At 35.9% G+C, this 25,202-nt stretch overlaps 1 protein-coding gene across 1 annotated transcript in view; it reads left to right on the forward strand.

Annotated features, from left to right (window-relative positions):
- CCDC178 (coiled-coil domain containing 178) overlaps window positions 1–25,202 on the forward strand; it is a 483,946-nt gene that overhangs the window by 96,558 nt on the left and 362,186 nt on the right. The window contains exon 11 of the mRNA XM_073006503.1: window positions 14,071–14,224. Within this exon, the coding sequence (XP_072862604.1) occupies window positions 14,071–14,224 (154 nt within the window). The remainder of the gene's footprint in view (window positions 1–14,070; window positions 14,225–25,202) is intronic.

Raw genomic sequence — 25,202 nt, forward strand, 5'->3', positions numbered from 1 at the left:
GCCACCCAGGCTTGGGGCTTGCACCCTCTGAAGCAACATTCTGAGCTTTACATTGGCTCCTCTAGCCATGGCTAGAACTGAAGCCGCTGGGATGCATGGCACCACATCCCAAGTCTGCATAGAACAGGAGGAAAGACCACCTACAAGACCATTTCTCCCTCCTAGGCCTCCAGATCTGTAATGAGATGGGCTGCTGTGAAGGTCTCTGACATGGCCTGGAGACGTTTTCCCAAACGTCCTGGTGATTAACATTTGGCTCCTTGTTACTTATGCAAATGTATGCAATCAGCTTGAATTTCTCCCCAGAAAATAGGGTTTTGTGTTCTATCACATCATCAGGCTGCACATTTTCTAAACTTTGACGCTTTGCTTCTTCTTGAATGTTTTGCCATTTAGAAATTTCCTCTGCCAGATACCTTAAATCATCTCTCTCAAGTTCAACGTTCCACAGATCTCTAGGGCAGGGCCAAAATGCCATCAGTCTCTTTGCATAGCAAGAGTAACTTTTGCTCCAATTCCCAAAAAGTTCCTAATTTCCATCTGAGACCACCTCAGCCTGGACTTCATTGTCCATATCATTATCAGCATTTTGGTCCAACCCATTCAACATGCCTCTAGGAAGTTCCAAACTTTCCCATATTTTCCTGTCTTCATCTGAGTCCTCCAAACTGTTCCACTCTCTGCCTGTTAGCCAGTCGCAAAGTCATTTTCACATTTTCAGGTATGCTTATAGCAGCACCCCACTCTACTGGTACCAATTTACTGTATTAGTCCATTCTCGTGCTGCTATAAAGAACTGCCTGAGACTGGGTAATTTATAAAGGAAAGAGATTTAATTGACTCACAGGTCCACAGAGCTGGGGAGGCCTCAGGAAACTTAACAATCATAGTGGAAGGGGAAGCAAACATGTCTTTCTTCACATGGTGACAGGAAAGAGAAGTGTAAGAGCTGAGTGAAGGAGGAAGCCCCTTATAAAATCATCAGATCTTATGAGAGCTTATTATCATGAGAATAGCATGAAGGAAACCACCCCCATGATTAAATTACCTCCCACCTGGTCCCTCCAAGGACACGTAGGGATTATGGGAGCTACAATTCAAGATGATATTTGGATGAGGACACAGCCAAATCTTATCAATTACTAAGTTTGCATGAATTTGAAGAGTATTTGAATTTAATTTATGATTATAAGCTGTTTGGTAGCATGCTAGACATATAATCTAATATATATATTAGGTTATATATATATAACCTCTTATATATATATATAACCTAATGTATATATACATACACACACACACAAAGATCCAATAGCTGTTACCTTGGACTTTTGGCCATGAGATAACAACACAAACTCACCATTTTATAAAAGACAGCTGGGTTCAAATTATTTTTCAGACAAAATTGGAACCTGTTCCAATGGCTAAACTGTTTTTCCCGATAGATAATCCAAGGAAGGCTGTGGACCAAAATTTGATAAAGAGGTCTTTATGGTAATTCATTCTTTTTAAAAAAAGGCTCTTTTACCTTTTATTCTTCAATTTCAAATGAATTTTTAATGTTTCCATTTCAGTTAGATCATAAAGAATAAGTCTTAGGACCAATAACTTAACAGCAGATTCAAAGCAGGCAGAGAAGAAAGGAGGAAGACAGAGAAGTTTAGAAGACTCTAGTTAATTCTGTAGTTGCAGGTTAATCATTTTAGCTCTAAATTTTTCTTACTATGCAGAAAACCAATACTGGCCATTGCACCCAGGGATCCCTGGTGTCTTCTTGAAGGTTAACTGAGTGTCCTTGGCTCCTTGTCTCAGGCAGTCTCCCCTAGGTGTCTTAACCTCATAATTCAGATTTCCTCTAATCCCCCAGAAATGATCCTTTAACTTTCCAGACTGTATGTCATCTTCCTCTTAGGGGGAAGCCAAGGTGACTTTGTCTGTGGGGCTTCAGCAAGGAGGAGAAGAAGGAGGAGGAGGGGGGGAGGCAGTATTTCTGGGAAGAGGGTAAATTTAAGCTCCTCTGGTGCAAGAAACTTGGCATGAAAGAGGTTTTCTCAGACATAAGAGAAAAATCTCTAAGGGGAGTAAATAGAAACAGAGAAGAATACACACTCATACGCAAAAGACTTACTGGCAGGTCATTTCTTGATCCAGCATTCTAGAGTGTCAGCCCTTAGCTTCCTCTCTCACCTTTGCAAAGACTCTTAAGGGAGTCTCTACTCAGAATGAAACTACTGGTCCCTTCTTCACCCTCTCAAGGACTCCAGCAGGGACCTCTACTGAGTGCAGGACCATGACCTTGTGCCAGGCATCCCTGTGCACAACCCTGATTTGGGGTGAGTGTCCCCATCATACTTAACTCTGAGCTTTCTTTCCAGTACAGCTATATAACCCTTTGCCTGCCTGCTTATGACCTCAAAACAATGATATATTACCTTTTCCAAAGCTGATCCCTGGCACCTAGAGTCAGGACTAATGCCTGTCCTTTGGTGGCAGATGAGGTTGTAAACCCTTATATGCCAGTTACTGGGTCTATAAGCATGTAAAAAAGCTTCCCAAATAAGGAAGTGGACTATCTAGTTCAGATGCTGGGTCACCAGTTTGATTACAGAGAAAGCTAATCCTTCAACAAATGGGATCCTTCCTTGTTGGTTTCATTAAGCTAATATATGAAACCAAAAGTGAGTGTCAAGCAGTGCAGAACACAGAATTGATAAGAAGGAGCAAGGCTCACAAATCAACTTTTCCACTAGTGAGTGATGAGCGGGGCAAAATATGGGGTTTCTTTAATGAAGAGGTTGAACATTAAAATCAAAAGGAGGAAGGTTTATGTCTTTTCTAGAAATGGGAAATGAACTTCCCTGAACTTGAGTGCTACCTTCCTTTTTGTCCTTTTATGGTGTCTTCTAGCTGTTGTTATGAGGATTGTGAACTATCATGGTGCTGGTGCGAGGGTCATTTAGCATGAAAATGACGTTATAATAAAGCTTGAGTTCTTTTTGAAGTTGTTCAGTCCAGTTGACCATCTTGGTTCTAACTAGTCTCAGCTGGCCCAGTTACAAAGGGACCTTTTTATCCAGGCATCCTGTTTCTTAAAGATAAGCAGAGTTAGAGAAGGGTTGAAATTCAACTATGTCATGTAGGCATTATACTGGGGAACAGTCACACTTTTGTAAAATCCCCTCTTGAATGTGCACTATACTCAGTTGCTTCTAATAAGCAGAATAAAGCAAAAGTAATAGAACATCGTTTTTATGATTAGGTTGCAAAAATTCGTGACTTTTACCTTGCTAGCATTCTCTTTCTTGTCATCTTGGTTACTTGCTCTGATGAGTCAAGCTGCCATGTATTGAGATGCTCTATGGAGAGGTCTACAGCATGTGGAAACAACATAAGCTTCAGTCCACCCACATTTGAGAACCAACCACCCTTGGGAATTGCTGCCAACAACCAGCAATGTGAGAGCAGAAGTATTTGTAGTATGTTAGAAAACAGGTTCTTGCCAGTCAGTCATGGTAGAAGACCCAGAGCTGGAGAACCTAGGGGATCACAGAACTGGTAAGATAATAAATATTAATGAATTTAGCAACTAAGTTTGGTTATACTTTTTATGCAGCAACGGATAGCCAATGCAGGCTTCTGATGCTATACTTCAAAATCCATCACTGCTTTTTTTTGCCATGGAAATACAATGCACTAATCCTAGCTGATGACTGATTGTTGCAGGTATACTAAGGCAGGCATGCTTCTGGGAAAAATGGGATCCTCTACGGCCAGCTTTGAGGATTCCCAGTGGCTTCTTCAAATATTCCATGAACTCCATAGGATGCTTCAAGCTTTCCTGCCTCTCTCATTTACTCTGGGGAGACTTAAATTCAAGACTTTCTGTGTGCCCTGACCACTGCTTCCTCCCAATTTCCTTTCTCACAGTATTTCCCCTAAAAATATTTCAAGTATTTCCTTGAACTTGTAATGCTTTCTTGATGTCTGGTTCTCAGAAGATGCAGGCTAATACAACAATTTACCATTAGAACTATCTTCTTTTAATTTTTTTTCATAGTTTTTTTTTTTTTTAAACTATATGTTTTAGAGCAGTTTTGGGCTCACAGCAAAATTGGGTGGAAAGTTTGGAAAGCTCCCTTTTATCCCTTCTCCCCACCCGCCATACTCTCTGCATCCCATACCAGACATCCTACATCCAAGTGGTACACTTGTTACAACAACGAACCTACCTTGACACATCATTATCACCCAAAGATCATGGTTTACAATAGAGCTTACTCATGATGTATGTTCTATAGGTTTGGAAAATGTATAAAGATGTGTACACAACTATAATATTATTCAATAGTTTCAGTGCACTACTTAAAAAAAAAATCCTTTTTGCTCTACTTATTCCTTGCTTCCTCCCACCTAACTCCTGGTTATCCCTGACCTTTTTATTGTCTTCAGTTATGACTTTTTAAGAATGTGATATAGTTGACATCATATAGGATTTAGCCTTTTCAGATTGGCTTCTTTCACTTAGTAAAATGCATTACATTTTCTCCTTGTCTTTCCATGGCTTGATAGGTTATTTCTTTTTAAACTTTAGAGACTGACATATAGAATATGTATATACTCATGGGGTATGTAACGATGTCTTAATACACATAATATATACAGTGATTAGATCAGGGTAATTGGCATATCTATTATCACAAACATTTATTGTTTCTCATGTTGGAAACATTCCAGATCCTTCTCCTAGCCATTTGAAGCTATGTATTATTGTTAACTATAGTCATTCTACATTGGTAAAGAACACTAGAACTTATTCCTTCTACTTAGCTGTAACTGTGTATCCTTTGAAAAATCTCTTTCTGTCCCCTCTTTCTCCTACACTTCCCAGTCTTCAATATCCTCTGTTTCAATTTTTACTTCTTTGAGATCAACTATTTTTTAGCTTCCATACATGAGTGAGGACAGGCAACATTGAACTTTCTGTTACTGTCTTATTTCATTAACACAATATTCACCAGTTCCATCCATGTAGCTGTGAATGACAAGATTTCATTCTTTTTTTATGGATGAATAGTATTACACTGTGTATACATATCACATTTTCTTTGTTCATTCACCTGGACACCTAGGTTGATTCCATATCTTGGCTATTGTGCATAGTATAGTGATAAACATGGGTGTGCAGATGACTTCTTCAATACTGATTTCCTTTCCTTTGGATAAATGCCTAGTAGTGAGATTGCTGGATCATATGGTAGTTCTATTTGTAGTTTTTGTGGAATTTTCATACTATTATCCATAGCAGTTGTACTAGTTTACATTCCCACCAGTAGTGTAGAAGAGCTCCTTATTTTTATTTATTTATTTATTTATTTTGCATTCTCACTAGCTTGGTTAGGTGGTTTTTGCATTGCAATAAAGAAACACCTGAGGCTCAGTAATTTATAAAGAAAATAGATTTAGTTGATTTATGGTTCTTCACACTGTACAAACATGGTAGCAACATCTGCTTTGTTTCTGGTAAGGGCCTCAGGAAGCTGACAATCATAGTGGAAGGCAAAGTGGGAGATGTGGGAACAGGCCTGTCACATGGTGAGAATGGGAGCAAGAGAGAGAGGGACGAGGTGTCATACACTTTTAAACAACCGGATCTTGTGAGAACTCACTCACTATCCTGAGGACACCACCAAGCCATTCATGAAGGATCCACTCCCATGACCAAAACACCTCCCAGAATGTCCCATCTTCAACATTGGGGATTACATTTCAACATGAGATTTGGAGGGGACAGACATTTAAACTATATCATTCCACCCTTGGTTCCTCAAATCTCATGTCCCTCTCACATGGCAAAATTAAAAAAGTCTTAACTCATTCCAGCATCAAGTCCAAAGTGTTAAGTCTCATCTGAGACTCATCTCCTTCCAACTTTGAGCCTATAAAATCAAAGCGAGTTATTTACTGCCAAGATGTGATGGTAGTATAGGCATTGAGTAAACATTACTATTCCAAAAGAGAGAAATTTGTCGAAAGAAAGAGGCAACAGGCCTCATGAAATTCTGAAACCTAACAGGGCAGTCACTGAATCTTAAAGTTCTGAAATAATCTCCTTTTACTCCATGCCCCACATTGAGGACACGCTGGAAGGGGTCGGTTTTTAAGACCTTGACAGTTCCACTCTTGTGGCTTCGCAAGGTGCAGCTATTCTCATGAGTTGGAGTTGAGTGACTGTGGGATTCCAGATTCAGGGTGCAAGTTGTCAGTGGAGCTACCATTCTGGGGGCTGAAGGGTGGCAACCATCTTCCCACAGCTCTACTGCACTGTGCCCCAGTGGGGATTCTCTGTGGGGTCTCCAACCCCACATTTTCCTTTGGCATTTTCCTAGTAGAGGTTTTCTGTAAGGGCCCTGCCCCTGGATCAGGCTTCTGCCTGGGCCCACAGGCTTTCTCCTACATCCTCTGAAATGCAGCTAAAAGCCTCCAACCTTCCTTCATGCTTGCATTCTGTGCACCCACAGGCTTAACACCATGGTGGAAGCCACCAAGGCTTATGGCTTGTGCCCTCCAGAGTGGCAGCCAAAACCATACCTGGGGTCCTTTGAGCCATAATTGTAGCTGGAGCAGCTGTGATGCAGGGAGCAGTGTCCCTAAGCTGAGCAGGGAAGCAGCATCCCAGGCCTGGCCCCTGAAACAATTCTTTCCTCCTAGGCCACTGGGTCTGTAATGGGAAGAGCTGCCTCTAAGATCTCTGTAATGCCTTGAAAGTCTTTTTCCCACTGTCTTGGATATTAGCACTTTGCTCTCTTTTAGTCATACTAATCTCTCTAGCAAGTAGTAGTTCTGCAACCTGCTTGGAATTTTTCTCTGCCACATGGCCAGGCTGCAAACTTTCCAGACTTTTATACTCTGCTTCCCTTTTAAATGTAAGTTTCAACTTTAAGTCATTCCTTTGCTCCCATATATGATAATAGGTCATTAGAAGCAGCTAAGCTACATCTTGAACATTCTGCTGCTTAGAAATTTCTTCTGCCACATACTGTAAGTCATTACTGTTAAGTTCAAACTTCCACAGATCCCTAGGACATGAACACAATGCAGTCAAGCTCTTTGCTCAGGTGTAACATGGGTAATCTTTACCCCAGTTCCCAATAGCTTCCTCATTTACATCTGAAACCTCATCAGTCTAGCCTTCACTGTCAACGTTTCTATCAGTATTTTGGTCACAACAATTTGACCAGTATCTTAGAAGCTCCAAACCTTCTCTCATCTTCCAGTCTTCTTCTGAACTCTCTAAACTCCTCCAATCTCTGCCTATTACTCAGTTTCAAAGTCACTTGCACACTTTCAAGTATCTTTATAGCAAAGTCCCATTCCTCGGTACCAATTTTATGTATTAAGCCATTTTTGTATTGCTATAAAGAAATACCCAAGACTGAGTAATTTATAAATAAATGAGGCTTAATTGGTTCACAGTTCTGCAAGCTATACAAGCATGGCAGCAACATTTGCTTAGCTTCGAGGGCCTCAGGAAGGTTACACTCATGGAGGAAAGTGAAGTGACAGCAGGCATGTCACATGGCAAGAGTGGGAGCAAGAGAGAGAGGGAGGAAGTGCAACACAGTTTTAAACAACCAGTTCTTGTGAGAATTCACTCACTATCATGAGGACAGCACCAATCTATTCATGAGAGATCTATCCCCATGACTGAAACAGCTCCCATCATGCCCCACCTTAGACTTGGGGATTGCTGCTCAGCATGAGATTTAGAGAGGACAGCTATCCAACCTATATCAACAGCATTTGTTATTTTTTGTCTTTTGATAATGTCCATCCTAATTTGACTCATATGATACCTCATTGTTGTTTGCATTTCCCTAATGATTAGTGATATCAAGCATTTCTGAGAAATATCTGTTCAGGTTATTTGCCCACTTTTTTTTTTTTTCCTATTGAGATGTTTGAAGTCCTTGTATATTCTGGATATTAATCTGCAGTTTGATTAATAGATTGCAAATATTTTCTCTCATTGTGTACATTGTACTTGCACACTGTTGCTTGTTTCCTTTGCTGTGCAGAAGCTTTTTAGTTTGATATCGCATTTGTTTATTTATGATTTTGTTGCCTGTAATTTTGAGGTCTTATTAATAAACTTTTTCCAGGACAATGTGTTGAACCATTTCCTCTGTGTGTGTGTGTGTGTGTGTGTGTGAGTGTGTGTGTGTGTTTATACTAGTTTTAAAGTTTTGGTTCTTACACTTAGGTCTTTCATCCATGTTGACTTGATTTGTGTAGAGGGTAAGAGATGGGGTCTATTTTTATTATTCTGTATACGGACATCAAGTTTTTCAGAACCATTTTTTGAAGAGACTGTCATTTCCCCAAAGTATGTTCTTTCAGTCTTTGTCAAAAATCAGTTGGTTGTAGATATGTAGATTAATATCTGGGTTTTCTATGTTGTTTCATTGGTCTGTGTATCCATTTTTATTGCCAGCACCATGCTGTTTGGATATAACAGCTTTGTAGTCAGGTAGTGTGGTACCTCTAGCTTTGTTCTTTTGCTCAAAATTGCTTTGGCTATTTGGGGTTTTTGTGGTTCCATAAAATTTTTAACTTTTTAAAAATTTCTATGAATACTGTCATTGGTATTCTCATAAGAATTGCATTTAAACTGTACCTTGTTTTTGGTAGTATGGCCATTTTTACAACATTCTTTCAATCCGTGAGCTAGGATATCTCCATTTTTGCAGCCTCTTCAATTTCTTTCATTAGTGTTTTGTGGTTTTTCTTGTAGAGGTCTTTCACCTTGTTGGTTACATATATTCCTAGTTATTTTATTTTTTTGTAGGTATTGTAAATGAAATTGCCTTTTTAATTTATTTTTTGGTTATATCTTTATTAGTGTATAGAAACACTACTGAGTTTTGTGTGTTGATGTCGAATCCTGCAACCTTATTGAATTCATTTATCAATTCTAAGAGTTTTTTTGGTAGAGTCTTCAGGTTTTTCTATATACAAGATTATGTTATCTACAAAGATAGACAATTAGACTTCCTTCTTTCCAAAATAGATGCTGCCCTGTATTTCTTTCTCTTGGCTAATTGCTCTGGCTAGGACTTCCAGTATTACGTTGAATGAAAGTGCTAAGACTGGACATCCTTGTCTTGTTCTAGTTCTTATATAAAAAACTTTCAGCTTTTCCCTCTTCAGTATGATATTAGCTGTGGTTTTGTCATATATGGCCCCTGTATTATGTTGAGGTACCTTTTCCTACATCTAATTTATTAAGAATATTTTTTATTATGAAGAAATATTTAATTTTATCAAATACTTTACTTGCCTTTACTGAGATGATCATATGGCATTTGTCCTTTATTGCATTGATGAAATGTATCACATTTATTGATTCATACATGTTGAATCATTCTTGACTTTCTGGGATAAATCCCACCTGATCATGGTGTGTTATCATTTTGATATATTGTTGGAATCAGTTTCCTGGCATTTTGTCGAAGATGTTTCTATCTGTGTTCATCAGAGATATTGGTTTATAGTGGTTTTTTGTTGTTGTGTCCCTGTCTAGTTTTGGTATCAAGGTTACGCTGGTCTTGTGGAATGAGTTAGGGAGAGTTCCTTTCATTTCAATTTTTTGGAATAGTTTTAGAAGAACTGAAGTTATTTCTTCTTTAAAGGTTCAATAGAATTCAGTGGTAAAGTCATCTTGTACTGGATTTTTTTGGGGGAAGACTTTTTGTAACTGAGTCAATCTTATTACTTGTTATTGCTCTGTTTAGGCTTTCTGTTTCTTCTTGGTTCAATCTTAATAGGTTGTATGTATCTACAAATTTATCAATTTCCTCTAGGTTTTTTATTTTATTGGCATGTAAATTGCTTACAGTAATCTCTAATTATACTTTTATTTTCTGTGGTACCCATTGTGATAACTCCTTTTTCATTTGTGATTTGGTTTTTGGGTATTCCCTTTTTTTCTTTGTTAATCTAGCTAATGGTTTGTCCATTGGTTTATCTTTTAAAAAGCTAACTTTTTGTTCTGTGAATCTCTTGTATTTTTTAGTCTCGATTTTATTTATTTCTGCTTTTGATCTTTCTTTCTTTCTACTTATTGTAATTTTGGTTTGTTCTTGTTTTTCTAGGTCCTTGCAGTGCATCAGCAGGTTATTTTAAATCTCTCTAGTTCTTACTGTAGTCATTTACTGCTATAAACTTGCCTCCTAATACTTCTTTTTATTTGTCCCATAGAATTGGTATATTGAGTTTCTATTTTCATTTATTTCAACTAATTCTTTAATTGTATTTTTAATTTTTGTCTTCATTCACTGGTCTTTCAGGAACATGTCATTTAATTTCAATGTATTTGTATAATTTATTTGTTTGTTTATTTATTTATTTATATTTTGAGATGGAGTCTTGCTCTGTCACCCAGGCTGCAGTGCAGTGGCACAATCTTGGTTCACTACAACCTCTGCCTCCTGGGTTCAAGTGATTCTCCTGTTTCAGCCTCCTGAGTAGCTGGGATTACAGGTGCACGGAGCCACTCTTGGCTCTTTTGTATTTTTAGCAGAGACAGAATTTCACCATGAGCCAGGCTGGTCTCAAACTCCTGACCTCTGGTGATCCACCTGCCTTGGCCTTTCAAAGTGCTAGGATTACAGGCATGAGCCACCATGCCCAGCCTGAAATATGATTCTTTATTAGACTGATACCTTGTAGGTTTTCAAGTGAACCACTAGAGTTCACTCTCCCATATTTGAGTATGTGGGATTTTTTATGTGTCCTATCTCAGTCTTGATAAGTATGCAGGTCTGTTTCATCTAATATTTTGCTTTTTAAATCTTTATTCATAAATAATTGTAGACTCTTAGGAGTTTAGACACAGAGTCTTGTGTACCCTTCTTCCAGCTTCTTCCAATGGGAGTATCTTGTATTGTATATACTGCACTTGTTGTCAGTATTAAAACCAGGAAATTGAGATAAGCCTAATCATTTCATGATTTTTTACATATTTTCATGTATGTATGTGTGTGTGTGTTTATTGTTATTTGCCATTTTATCTCGTATAGATTCAGTAACTACCACTACAATCAGAATACAGACTAGTTTCATTTCCTATGCTACCATTTTTATTCATACCAACTGTCCTTTCTCTGTCTCCCGACAACCACAATTATTTTCTCTATCTCTAGTCTTGCCATTTTAAGAGTGCTATATAAATGAAACCCTATAATATTTAACTTTTGATTTGGGCTTTTTTTAAATTAGGCATAACGCATTTGAGATCAGTCTGGGTTGTTGAAGGTACTAAGAGTTCATTCCTTTTTTATTACTGAATGAAATTCCATTGTATGGATGTCCCACAGCTTGAAACCATCTGCCCTTTGAGAGACATTTAGTTTGCTCCCAGTTATTTGCTACTTTGAATAAAGTTGCCATGGATATCAATGTAGAAGTTTTTGTGTGAACATAAGTTTTTCATTTCTCTTGGATAAATATCAAAAAGTGTGATTTTGGGGATGTATGTTAAGTGTAAATTTAATTTTCTAAAAAACTGCCAAACTGGTCTTCCAGAATGGCTGTACCACTTTATCTGAATGCCAGCAATGTATGAGAGATCCAGTTTCTCTACAAGAGAACACTAATTTTTTTTAAAAAAAATTCAACCTAGACTAGTAAGTTTGTAGTGATATATCATTATGATTTTAATTTGCATTTCCCTAGTGGCAAATTGTGATGTACATCTTTTCGTGTGCTCAATTGTTATTGAAGTCTCTTTTTCATACAGTGTCTGTTCAAATATTTTGCCATTTCCCCATTATAATGTTTGTTTTCTTATGGTTGTGTGTAGAGAATTCTTTAATTTTGAAAATGCAAGACTTTTAATCGGATATGCTATATGCAAATATATTCTATGTTTTAGTAAAGTCTTGTCTTTTTGTCTTTGAGGGTGTTTTATAATGCAGAAGTTCTTAATTTTTCTAAAATTCTACTTATCACTTTCTTCTTTTATTCATCATGTACTTGGTGTCACACACAAGAAATCTTGCCCTAATCGTGTAACAAAGAAGTTTGTTTTCTAAAAATATTATAGGTTTACAATTTGTATTTAGATATATAAGCCATTTTTAGTTAGATTGTGTGTAAAATGTGAGATTTAGCTTGAGCTTCACTTTTTTTGCCAATGAATATGTAATTATTCCACCACCATATGTTAAATTACTTTCATTAAATTGATTTTGTAACTTTGTCAAAAATCAGGCATGTTTGTATAGCTCTATTTCTGAGTTGTCTATGACCATTCCATTTATCTATTTGGCTATCCCTCTGCCAATATCACACTTTCTTGATTTCAGAGTTTGCATAGTAATTCTTAACAACTGGTAGAGTGATTCTTCCCTTTTATTCTTCTAAAATTATTTGGATTTAGCTGATATAACAATGATGAAATTTAAAATAACAGTGAGACAAGCATACTATAAACTGCTTTCCTGGAAAATCCTCAAAAGTCTGAGGAATTAGTGGCATCAACTTCATCAAGAAATTGGAATAAATGAACCACTAAAATAATAACTCTTAAATTGCATGGCAGTAGGCAATTGTCCATCACTCAGGCAAAAATCCATAGTGTATTCTCTGGACTGGAGGCAACAGATAACACTGAGAGAAGAAAAATTAATTTCAAAAGAAATTAATACATTTTGAATGTTGACGCTACCTAACTCTCATTGCCTAACTGGCTTTTAGGATTCTGACAGGTTAAGTCTATACTCTGCAGACATGGAAATGTAAAGAATCTTGTTCTTGCCTATTTGTTAGTTCCTTTAATTTTCATTTCTATAGTGAGATTGTAGATTTCAGTTTCCTTTGACCATGCTGCTGGAATCAGGGTTGGTGCATAAGAATCTGGGCCAATTCAATAAGCACATCATATATTTACTGGAGATTGTTCTTATTCTCTGTGCCTTTTTCTACTGAATAATTTTTTTATTACATATTGACTTGTATGAGTTTATTACATATAAAGTTTTACTTTTATATGGGTTTCAAATAAATCTCCTAGTCTACTATTTTGTTTAAGGTGTGTTTAAAAAGTTGTAATTATCTATATTATTTGCTGGTATTTTATGAAAATGGTAATTTTATCATTTTCTCACTTTTTTTTTTTGCTACATTAAACAACCATAACAGTATCTAAAGTAATTTTATATTTGGAAGATGGTTTCTACTTGCTAGATTAGATAAAGGACTGTGTGGTTCACAGACTAGAACTGGTCCTCTTGGGAGGGTCATATAGGAACGAATAACTCTTTGACTATTACTTCTTTTTAAAAAGTCCTGTGTTTTCCTAAGCTACAATTTCCTTTATTTTACCTCTAAGGCTGTGAAAGCTATAACTGCTTGGTCTTTTCAATTCTGCCTCCTCTTCTTTTTTTCTTACCTTTCCATCCCTGTATTACCCAGCTTCTGAATTAAAAGTGTGTAAATCTCTTACCTGAAATCAGATTCAAAGACAGTTTATTTGAAAGAATTTATAATTGATTTTTCTCTCAATTATGTTTTCCCTTGGAAACAATACTATTGATGACTTTTTTCCCTCACTATTTACTTAACATCTAAGTAGTATTTTTTAGAAATTGTCAAGTTACTTTGGGATGGATTTCCATTGATTCATACTGTTAAAGCTAATTTAAGTATTATTTATTTATTTATTTATTTATTTATTTATTTATTTATTTAGAGATAGGGTCTCACTCTGTCACCCAGGCTGGAGTACAGTAAATCAATCACAGCTCACTACACCCTCAAATTCCTGGGCTCAATCAATCCTCCCACCTCCGCCTCCTCAGTAGATGGGGCTACAGGCATGTGCCACCATGCTTGGCTAATTTTCCATTTTTTTTTTTTGTAAAGACATTGTCTCTCCATGTTGCCCAAGCTGGTCTTGAACTCCTGGACTCAAGTAATCTGCTACCTTGGCCTCCCAAAGTGTTGGGATTACAGACATGAGCCACCAAGCCTGGCCTAAGTATAATTTAAAATATATTTTTTTCTCCCTAGGAGAGAGATGTATCAACTTACCAGTCTATTTGATCATTACTCTTCATCAGTGATAAATGTTAATACTAATATTGAGGAGAAGGAAGAGGAAGTGACTGAAGCAATAAGGGAAACAAAGTCATCAAAAAATGAATTACATTCTCTTTCAAAAACGGTGAGTTTTTCATATTTAAAAATAAAAAATACTGATTTTTGTTTTGAGTTATAAATAGCAAACATTTTGTCAATAATTAAATAGCAATTGGCCAATTTTTTTAATATTTAGCCAATTTGCCTATGTTAGTTTTCTATTGCTGCCTAACAAATTACCACAAATTTAGCATCTTGAAACAGTACTCATTTATTATCTCAACCTTTTCCTAACTCAGAAGTCTGGGCACAGCATGGCTCAAGTGGTTGCTCTGCCCTAGGACTGGCAAGACTAAAATCAGGGTATCGGTAGCCTGACATTTCTGTCTGGAGACTCCAGGATAACACTATTTTTAGTATACAGGTATCAAAATATCAGAATAGACCCCTATAAAGATGTCTAATTATTATGTGTCAATTAAAATAAAAACTGAAGAAAAACTTCAAACAAGAACTTATTCAGTTTTTGTTTTAATTGACACATAATAATTGTACATTTTTATAAGGGGTCTAATGTGATATTTTGATACCTGTATACAATCTGTAATGATCAAATTAGGGTAACATTCAGCATTTCTTTGTGTTGGTAACATTCAAAATTGCCCTCTTTCCAGGATTTTGAAAATATAGAATGAATTATTATTAACTAGAGTCACTCTACAGTGCTAAAGAACACTAAAACTTACTTGTCTTATTAAGCTATAATTTTTTATCTCTTATCCAACCTCTCTCTATGCCCCCTACCCCCTACACTTCCTAGTCTCTAGTTATCACTACTCTACTCTCTGCTTCTGTGAGATCAACCTGTTTAGCTTCCATGTATGAAGGAGAACGTATGGTATTCATTTTTCTGTGCTAGGCTTATTTCACTTGACATAATGCCCTCCTGTTCCATCCATGTTGCTGCAAATAAGAGGAATTCGTTCCTTTTTATTGCCAAATAGTATTCCATTGTGTATCACATTTTCTTATCTACTCATCCGTTGATGGAAGCAGGTTGATTTCATATCTTAGGTTTTGTGAACAGTGCTGCAATAAATGCAAAGGTGTAGATATCTCTTGGACATACTGATTCCTTTTTCTTTGGATATATAACCAGCAGTGGGATTGTTGGATCATATGTAAATCTTTTTTTAGTGGGTTTTTTTTTTTTTAAGAATCTTCATACTGCTGTGATCTCCACTCCACAGTGGCTGTATTCATTTATAGTCCCACCAACAACGTTTGAGAGTACCTTTTCTCTGCATCTTCAACAGCATTCATTATTTTTTGTCTTTTTGATACTACCTGTTCTAACTGGGGTATTCAGTTTTGACATGATTTAATTCTTATGGTTTGAGAACTGAAGCCTTTGTTTCCTTGGCAGCTGTCAGCCTGAGATCACACTCAGTTTTCAGAGGCTGCCTGCATTCCCTAGCTATTTGTTCCCTTCTTCTTTAAAACCAGCAGTGGTGTGCTCCTGCTTGGAAGCATCTGACCTTTCATTATGACTCATCTTTTCTGAAGATAAAGCTTTCTTTTCCTGCCATATCTCATTCACTGTTGTATAAGAACATAATAGATAAAATAAATAATAGTATAGTAAAAGGAAATAATATATAAATTATTATGCCAATTTGCATTCCAACCTGGAGTTAAAGACATTCTTCTCTACAATAAGGCTTTTTAATCGTACCTCATTATGGTTTGTTATTAGTTATTAATGGAACTGAACATTTTTAATGATTTTTGTGTGGTGATTTGTATTTCCTTTTCTGTGAAAACCTGCTCATGATTTTCCTGCTATATACTGAGTGTCATCTCACTGATTTGTAAGAATTTATATATTGTGGATACTAAATATTTTCTAGTTACAAATGTTAAAAATATATTTACCCAAACTTTTTTCATTTCTTTATGGTGACTTCTGATGAAAAGACATCTCAGTTTAATGTAGTATCAGGTATAAATACATTGCTTTGTGCTTTTTCCTTTTGTGAACTTGTTTAAGAAATTGTCCCACTCCTGAGATTATAAAAATATTTTCTGTTACTTCATTCTCAATGTTTCTGAATTCTGCTTTTAATGTTTATGTGATAGTTTTAGATGAAACTATGTTTAGAATGTTTAAAATTGAGGCTTATTTTTCTCACTCTGCCTTCTATTTACAAATTTGGAAGTAAAAAGCTATTTCTACAATTTTTGGAATGCATATTTCACTTGCCAGATGTGATGCATAATTAATATGAAATTAATGTATGGGTGTAATGTGAAGTGAGGTTCCAGTTATTTTTTGTAAAATATATAAAACAAATTGTTACAATGCAATCTTCTGATGGGTTTTGTTTATATATCTGTAATCAGTGCTCTCTCTCTCCCACATTAGGTTTTTATGTTTGTGTGGATCTTTTTCCATTCACTTTTTACTTTGATCTATTTGACCATCTTCACCTGAACACTCCATGTCAGCATCACTAAAATTCCATAATGGGTGTTAATTATCTGTGATAGTGAATCCTCTGATCTTATATTTTCTTTTGAGTTCTAGGCTTTTCTTGATTCTTGCTCTTCCATATAGGTTTCAGGATTATCCGGTTCATTTCTTTAAAAATTTGTGTTGGAACTATGATTGAAACTGTATCCACTTATGGAATAATTGAGTAAGAACTCTAGTCTTTATGATAGGGACTTCTAAACATACCCATGACCTATCTCTGTTTATTTGAGTTGTTTTCCCAAATTGAACCTTAATCAATGTTCTTGGAACTTTCCAAAAGGAAAACTGTGTCTTTGCAAAATCAGACAGTGATGAGACAAATTAACCCTTCCATCTTCATCTAATGTTAAAGTTATTTTTTAAAATTGATTTGTAATGTGATCCTGATATGTTTATAAAATTGGTCTATATGATAGAAATAATTTAAAATTTATTATGGTTTAATTCATGTTCTAATATATGGGTAATTTGCGTAAATATTTCATTTGACAAAAATGTTTTCTCTGATTTGGGGATACAATTCTAAGTAGATTGATTTAGCCATCTGTGTTAGTTGTGTTATTTAAATCTTTTATATTTCTGGTTTATTTTCTGACACTTCTATCAATTACTGTGAGAGATGAATTAAAATATCTCAGGGAGATGGGTTACTTTTCTCATTTTTCCTAATTTTTGCTTTATGAATTTTGAAGCCATAAGTTTAGAATGATTAGAGTTGAGCTTTTTATTATGCTTTTATTTGCAAGGTTTGAAGTTATGAATTATTAATAAAGTTTGTGGAATGCATATTTCACTTGACAGATGTTAAGCATACTCAATATCTTTAACTTCTTTCTGAACAGTTTAGGGATTTTGTGATCCTCTCCTGACATATATTCAATTTTCTATCGTTTTATTAATTTTCTTATCAAGATAATTTATTAATTTACACAATAAATGTTTGTTTATATTTATTCCCAGGTTAATATTTTGCACACAACTCTGTGTGTTAGACTTTCCTAATTAAAATTCCTTTTACCTTTTTAAAAAAAAGGTTTTTTGTTGTTTGTTTCTTTTATTTCTTGGGATAGTAGTCTTATACTGTCACCAGGACTGGAGTGCAGTGATACGATCTCAGCTTGCTGCAACCTGTGTCTCACGGGTTCAAGTGATTCTCCAACCTCAGCCTCCCCAGTAGCTGGGATTACAGGTGTGTGCCATCATGCCCGGCGAATTTTTGTATTTTTAGTAGAGATGTGGTTTCACCATGTTGGCCAGGCTGGTCTCAAACTCCTGACCTCAGGTGATCTACCCACCTCAGCCTTCCAAAGCGCTGGGATTACACGCATGAGCCATCCTGCCCAGCCATTTTTATTATTATTATTTTTAAACTCTACCTCTTGCAAATAAGATTCAAGATTTGAAATTCTCAAAATTTTTTTAAGTTTTATTTTCATTTATAATGTCTTAATTTTGTTCTCATTCATGCAGTGTGGAGAATATTAACCTGAATTCATATGAGAATGACTTACACTGCTACATAGACAAGAGAGAAGGATCCAGAAATAGACAAGGGTGAAAACACTAAACAAAAACAAAAACAAACAAAAGAACCAACCCGCTAAAGCAAAAACACTGGGCTGAAATACTAGAGGAGGAGGAAATGGCATCAATGAGAAGGAAGAACCTGATCTTAAATAGATAGTAGTACAAGTTTCTCTACATTTGCCCTTGTTTCTGTCTCCAGCCTCTTTGTTGCTCCCACTTTCCCTCTGACTCTATACTCTAACCACCTGAAACAACCTCAGGACAACAGAATGTGCCACATATTTTCATTCTTCCAGCTCTTTATAAATACTCTTCCCTCAAAATATAATGTCTGTTTGACTCTGTTCATTCTCTCAATCCTATCATTGTGTAGCTGAATTCTCTTGTTTTAAATCTCAACTTAAAAGGAAGAAAATCCTTGGTGAAACCATCTCTTAACTTTTTTCCTTCTGCTTTGAACTCTACATTCTGCGTTTATCCCTATGCTGGCACTTATAACACTCAGTTGAAATTAATGATTAGTTGTCTACTTCTAAGACTGTAAGGTTTTTAAGGGCAGGAGATGCATTGTGGCTCTTTCTTTGTCTCTGTGTAATTTGTCTAATGCCTTTCCCATATTAGACAATAAATGCTTGTTGAATAAGTGAGTATGAATCAAGGAATAAATGGAAGGAAGAAAGGGAAGGAGGGAGAGGGAAGAAAACGAAGGAAGTGGGGGAGGGGAGGGGAGGAGGGAGGGAGGGAAGTAAAGGTAAATAGGAGGGTGGGGGGAAATCCTACACCTTGTGAGCCTATAAAGAACTTGGTGACCTGGAGTGTAGAGAGTAGCCATTCACAGAATCTTCGATAATTTAAAACAATGCCTGTAGCTTTCCCAGGGATTACTATAAAAGCACCAAGGAAGTATAGCATAATCAATAAAAGTTTTAAAAATATTACATACTGTTGACAAATAGTTGTTACCTCAGTTTAATAATCATGCTGAAATTTGTCTACATCTATAAAAATATCAACATGAATAAAATTTTCAAAAAGGGAATATTTATCCAGTAAACCTACAATCAGTTTTTTATTTCTTTGATCATCTCTAAAATGACAACGCTGGCCCTCCTCAATTTAATGTTATAACACAATGTTATTTATTTATTTATTTATTCATTCATTCATTCAAAGACAGAGTCTGTCTCTGTTGCCCAGGCTGGAATGCAGGGGCATGATCTGGGCTCACTTCAACCTCCGCTGCCTGAGGTAAGTGATTCTCCTGCTGCAGCCTCCTGAGTAGCTGGAAATACAGGTGTCAGCCACCATACCCAACTAATTTTTTGTATTTTTGGTGGAGACAGGGTTTCACCCTGTTGGCCAGACTGGTCTTGAACCCCTGACCTCAGGTGATCCACCCACCTCGACCTCCCACAGTGCTGGGATTACGGGCAAGAGCTACCACCCCCGGCCACAAAATGTTATTTTTGCTGAGAAATTGGGTATATATTTATAAGGTTAGTGATATTTTTTAATTATAGAAATCATTTGGGGACTATCATGCATTCTAGAAGAGATGAGAAAAATGAAATTTAGATATATTTTTTTTTCTGCATTTTGCTCATTATAAAACCTTTAAGTTAGATTTTCAAAGAGTGCATGTTAAGCACTCAATTAAAAGCAATGCTGTGCATTATTGCCATGCATTATTTTTTGGTATGCAATTGAAACTTCCCAGTTCAAGAGAAAAATAAAAGATTTGTGCTGCCTAATTGCACATACAACTTAAAATGATTTTTTTTTTAATTTCAAGACATTTTATGCTTTCAATTTAGAGTCTTTACCTCATTAACATACACTTTTCTCTAATTTGTGTCATTGGATCTTTGAAAACACTTTATTTCCTTTTTATTTCTAAAAACAATGGCTTTTGTTAGCCAGAAAACATCTTGAAATTGGCTAAGTGCATTAAAGTAATGTTGAGATAAAATCCTTTTTGAATGTAAAAGAAAGAATTTCCTGTAAATCCCTTTCCCATGTTTACTTTATAGTCTACTCCCAAGGTTCAGAATTGTTTTTTAAGAAAATAATTTCATGATCTGCAACTTTTAGTTTCTTGTAATATAAAAAGGCTTTTATTTCTGATTTTATCAATTGATAATAAAAAGTGACTTTTAGGGATTTAGAAATATTTATGAATTTTATATTTTATTGACAATCACGTAGACACACAAAATTATTTTTTAGTAACTTAGTTTTCATATAAATGTTGCATATAAGTGGATTCGTTCTGTATATTAGTTGGTATTTTCATAATTTTTGAATATTGTTTTTGTTCATAGAAAGCTAATTTACATAACTTTATATATTAGCCTATATATTATATTGTGTGGATCTAAACACTACAAAATACCCATTCAACTATGCCTTTTGATTCATACATTTGCCTTGAGAATTTTCAAATTAAGCAAATTCCTTCTCAAAAATAGATGAAGCGATAGTTATTTCTAATAATAACAATTTATCAAATAGGAAGGCAGCCTAGAGAGGCTGAGTGATTGAGTGATTTTCTAACAGACACAAAGCTATTAAGTGGCAGAGTCAACCTATAACCCCAATTTTTGGACTACGAAAACAGTTGTGTTTCATTACACAATATTCATATATGTGTTTTGTAGATAAAATAGGATAAAATTTAGAAAACTACACATTGCTGGCCAGGCATGGTGGCTCATGCCTGTAATCCTAGCACTTTAGAAGGCTGAGGCAGGCGGATCACCAGGTCAGGAGTTCGAGACTGGCCTGGCCAATATGGTGAAACCCCATCCCTACTAAAATATACAAAAATTAGCCTGGCATGGTGGTGCACACCTGTATTCCCAGCTACTCAGGAGGTTAAAAAAAAAAAATGGTATTTCTAGTTCTAGATCCTTGAGGAATTGCTACACTGTCTTCCACAAAGGATTATAAATCATGTTGCTATAAGGATATGCACACGTATGTTTATCGCGGCACTATTCACAATAGCAAAGACTTGGAACCAACCCAAATGTCCATCAGTGACAGACTGGATTAAGAAAATGTGGTACATATACACCATGGAATACTATGCAGCCGTAAAAAAGGATGCGTTCGTGTCCTTTGTAGGGACATGGATGCAGCTGGAATCCATCATTCTCAGCAAACTATCGCAAGAAGAGAAAACCAAACACTGCATGTTCTCACTCATAGGTGGGAACTGAACAATGAGAACACTTGGACTAGGAAGGGGAACATCACAAACCAGGGCCTGCTGTGGGGTGGGGAAAGGGGAGGGGGGAGGGATAGCATTAGGAGATATACCTAATGTAAATGACAAGTTAATGGGTACAGCATAGCAACATGGCACATGTATACATATGTAACAAACCTGCATGTTGTGCACATGTACCCTAGAACTTAAAGTATAATGAAAATAAAAAATAAAAAATAAAGAAAAATCCACATTGCTAATTTTTTTAATAATAGGATGTCAACACTTTTTATGTGTGTATTTTGTGTGGCACATATATAAAATATTAAATGACATCTGTGAAATTGACTTTTACTATCTTTTATTTTAAAGAAGTGCTTAATGTTATCTAAATGCTGATTTCAAATATATACTAATGGCCATGCTAAAGATTTTAAAAATATACTCTGATTATAAAAGCAGTACATAGGAATAGATGTTCATTTATAGAAAATGCTGTGAAGATGATTTTAGTTTCTCATTTAACCTATTGAGATGATGTATTATATTAATATTTAACCATTTTTAAATTCATTAGATGAACTCTGCTTGGTTATGGTTTATTGTTCTTTTAATTTACTGCTGAGTTTGATTTGCAAGGGTTTTATTTAAGATTTTACATCCATATTCATAAGTGATTCTGTATTCCGGTGTTCTTAATTTGTGCTATATTTGATAGATGCTCTTATCAGGATTATGCCAGCTTTATAAAATGAATTTTGAAACCTTTCTTCCATTCTTATTACCTAAATAATTAATACATATTTAAATAACTTTCTCTTGAAGATTTGATAGAACACCTTGGTGATTTTTTTCCATTGTTTGAATTATTATTTTCTTTTTCATGGGCCACTGTTTTATTTAATAACATAATTGTCCTATCAGGCTATGTATTTCTTCTTGAGGTTAATGTCGAATTTTTTAATGGCCCAGGAAATAATCTAAATGGATTAAGATTTCCAAATATATTACCATAGCATGACATGAAATGCTTGCTTCCAGTTTTGCTGTTATGTTATTTCTAATTGTATATGTATTTTCACTTTTTAAATTAGATTTAAAAATGTTTAATAATGCATTTAAAAAGAAATGATTTTTAGATTCAATAATTTTAGAATTTTCAAACTTTTAATGTGTTAATATGTACTTTTACAGTTACAATTTCTTTTTTCTTTGGGCTTATTCTTTTACTTTTACTTTTCACTTCCCTGTTTTTCATGTTTAATATGTGTGTGTGTGTGTGTGTGTGTGTGTGTGTGTGTGCGCGCGCGCGCGTATTCATTCTTTCCCCAACAGCTACAGTACAGTTGCATTTCCTGATATTCTTTGTGGAAAATTCTTTGAAAGTCATTTCTGTCTTCAATTTCTCTCCTTGCATTCTCACATAAGATTATTCCAGTCAGGATCTGCCCTACAAACTCTGCTTCAATTGCTATTAATGAATCCTGTTTTCTTCCTTAAAACCCTCAGAAAATCTGATGGGATTCATTATAGAAACTATGACATAAAGTTATTTTAAGGCATGTTTTGAAAGGCATAAATACTTAATGCTGATTCCTCAAAGTTTAGAATATACTCAAGCAAATAGAAAATATTGATCTATGATATCGCCATCTAGATGTAGTCACTGTTAATTTTTTTTTGTATAGAAACACATAGGCCTTATAATACATATAAATAATGATATTATATGCATACAGTAATTGATGGCATATTTCTTCTTTCATGACATAAAAACTGATTTCAATATTATATTTTACAATTAACTTTAAAGGCTTTAGAGTTTCTTTTTTAACTTTTAAGTTCAGGGATACATGTGCAGGTTTGTTACACAGGTAACCTCATGTCATGGGGGTTTGTTGTCCAGGTTATTTTGTCACCCAGGTATTAAGCCTAGGACCCATTAGTTATTTTTTCTGATCCTCTCCCTCCTCCCACCCTCCACTTTCTCACAGACCTCAGTATGTGTTGTTACCCTCTGTGTAACCTTGTGTTCTCATCATTTAGCTCCCACTTATAAATGAGAACATGTGGTATTTGGTTTTCTGTTCCTGTGTTAGTTTGCAAAGGATAATGGCCTCCAGCTTCCACCATGTCCCTGCAAAGTACATAATCTTGCTCTTTTTATGACTACATGGTATTTCATGGTGTATATGTACCACATTTTCTTTGTCAGGTCTATCATTAATAGGCATTTAGGTTTGATTCCAAGTCTTTGCTATTGTGAATAGTGCTGCAATGAACATACATACACATGTGTATTTTAACAGAATGATTTATATTCCTTTGGGTATGTACCCAGTAATGGGACTGCCAGATTGAATGCTGCCTTTAGGTCTTTGTGGAATCACCACACTGTCATACACAACGATGAACTAATTTACAATCCCACCAACAGGGTATAAGCGTTCCTTTTTCTCCACAATCTCCCCAGCATCTGTTATTTTTTTGGCTTTTTAGTAACAGCCATTCTGTCTCATGTGAGATAATATTTCATTGTGGTTTTGTTTGCATGTTTCTAATGATCAGTGATGTTGAGCTTTTTTTCATATGCTTGGCCACATGTAAGCCTTTTAAAAAGCATCTTCTCGTGTCCTTTGCCCACTTTTTAATGCAGTTACTTGGTTTTCTCTTGTAAATTTAAGTTCCTTGTAAATGCTATATATTAGACCTTTGTTAGATATATAATTTGCAAAAATTTTCTCCCATTCTGTAGGTTGTCTGTTTACTCCATTGATACTTTCTCTTGCTGTGCAGAAACTGTTTAGTTTAATTAGGTTCCATGTGTCAATTTTTAGTTTTGTGGCAATTGCTTTTGGCATCTTGGTCATGAAATCTCTGCCTGTGCCTATGTCCTGAGTGGTGTTGCCTAGGTTGTCTTCCAAGGTCTTTGTAGTTTTGGGTTTTACATTTAAGTCTCTAATCCATCTTGATTTAATTTTTGTTTGTGGTGTAAGGAAGGGGTCCAATTTCAATCTGCATATGGCTAGCCAGTTTTTTTCTATACTAGCTATTTTGTCTGTCATTTCCTGAATAATTTTATCATGATTTTTGGCATCCTTGCATTGGGTTTCAATGTACTTTTGTAGCTCAATGATCTTCATTCCTATCCATATTCTGAATTCTATTTCTGTCATTTCGAGTATCTTAGCCCAGTTCCGACGCCTTGCTGGAAAGGTAATGTGGTACTTGGAGAAAAGAAGCCACTCTGGCTTTTTGGGTTTTCAGCATTCTTGTGATGGTTCTTTCTTATCTTTGTGGGCTTATCTACCTTCAGTCTTTGAGGTTGGTTACCTTCGGATTTGTTTTTTTTTTTTTTGTAATCATGTTGATGACCTTGGGTGTTTAATTGTGATATAAGGTGGATTCAGCCGACTGACTTCGGTTCTGGGAGATTTAAGGGGGCCAGTGTTCATCTCCCAACTCCTAGACTGCATGCTCTGACCTGGGGGGACTTGTATTGAGCCCTGACTTTGCTCTTGGCTCCTTGAGGTTTGGCCTGCACTGGGGAAGCCAAGGTGCCACAGCTGCAGCAGAGTGCTAGTGGGTGCAGGGGCGTCTGTCTCCCTGCCAGCTTTCACCACAGTGGCAGAGGCAATGTAGCTTGTCAGGGGGTGGGGAAAGGAGGCCCCTGCTGGAGACTCTGTGTGTGGTTGCATTGGAGGTGGTGTTGTCTCGGGGCCAGAGTGCTGGCCCTGGCAGGTCTGGGTGCCTTCTCTGTGCCCTGCAAGCAGGAGTGATCACTCAGGG

This window comes from Chlorocebus sabaeus, chromosome 18 (genome assembly GCF_047675955.1).
Source record: "Chlorocebus sabaeus isolate Y175 chromosome 18, mChlSab1.0.hap1, whole genome shotgun sequence".
In the NCBI taxonomy this organism is placed as follows: domain Eukaryota; kingdom Metazoa; phylum Chordata; class Mammalia; order Primates; family Cercopithecidae; genus Chlorocebus; species Chlorocebus sabaeus.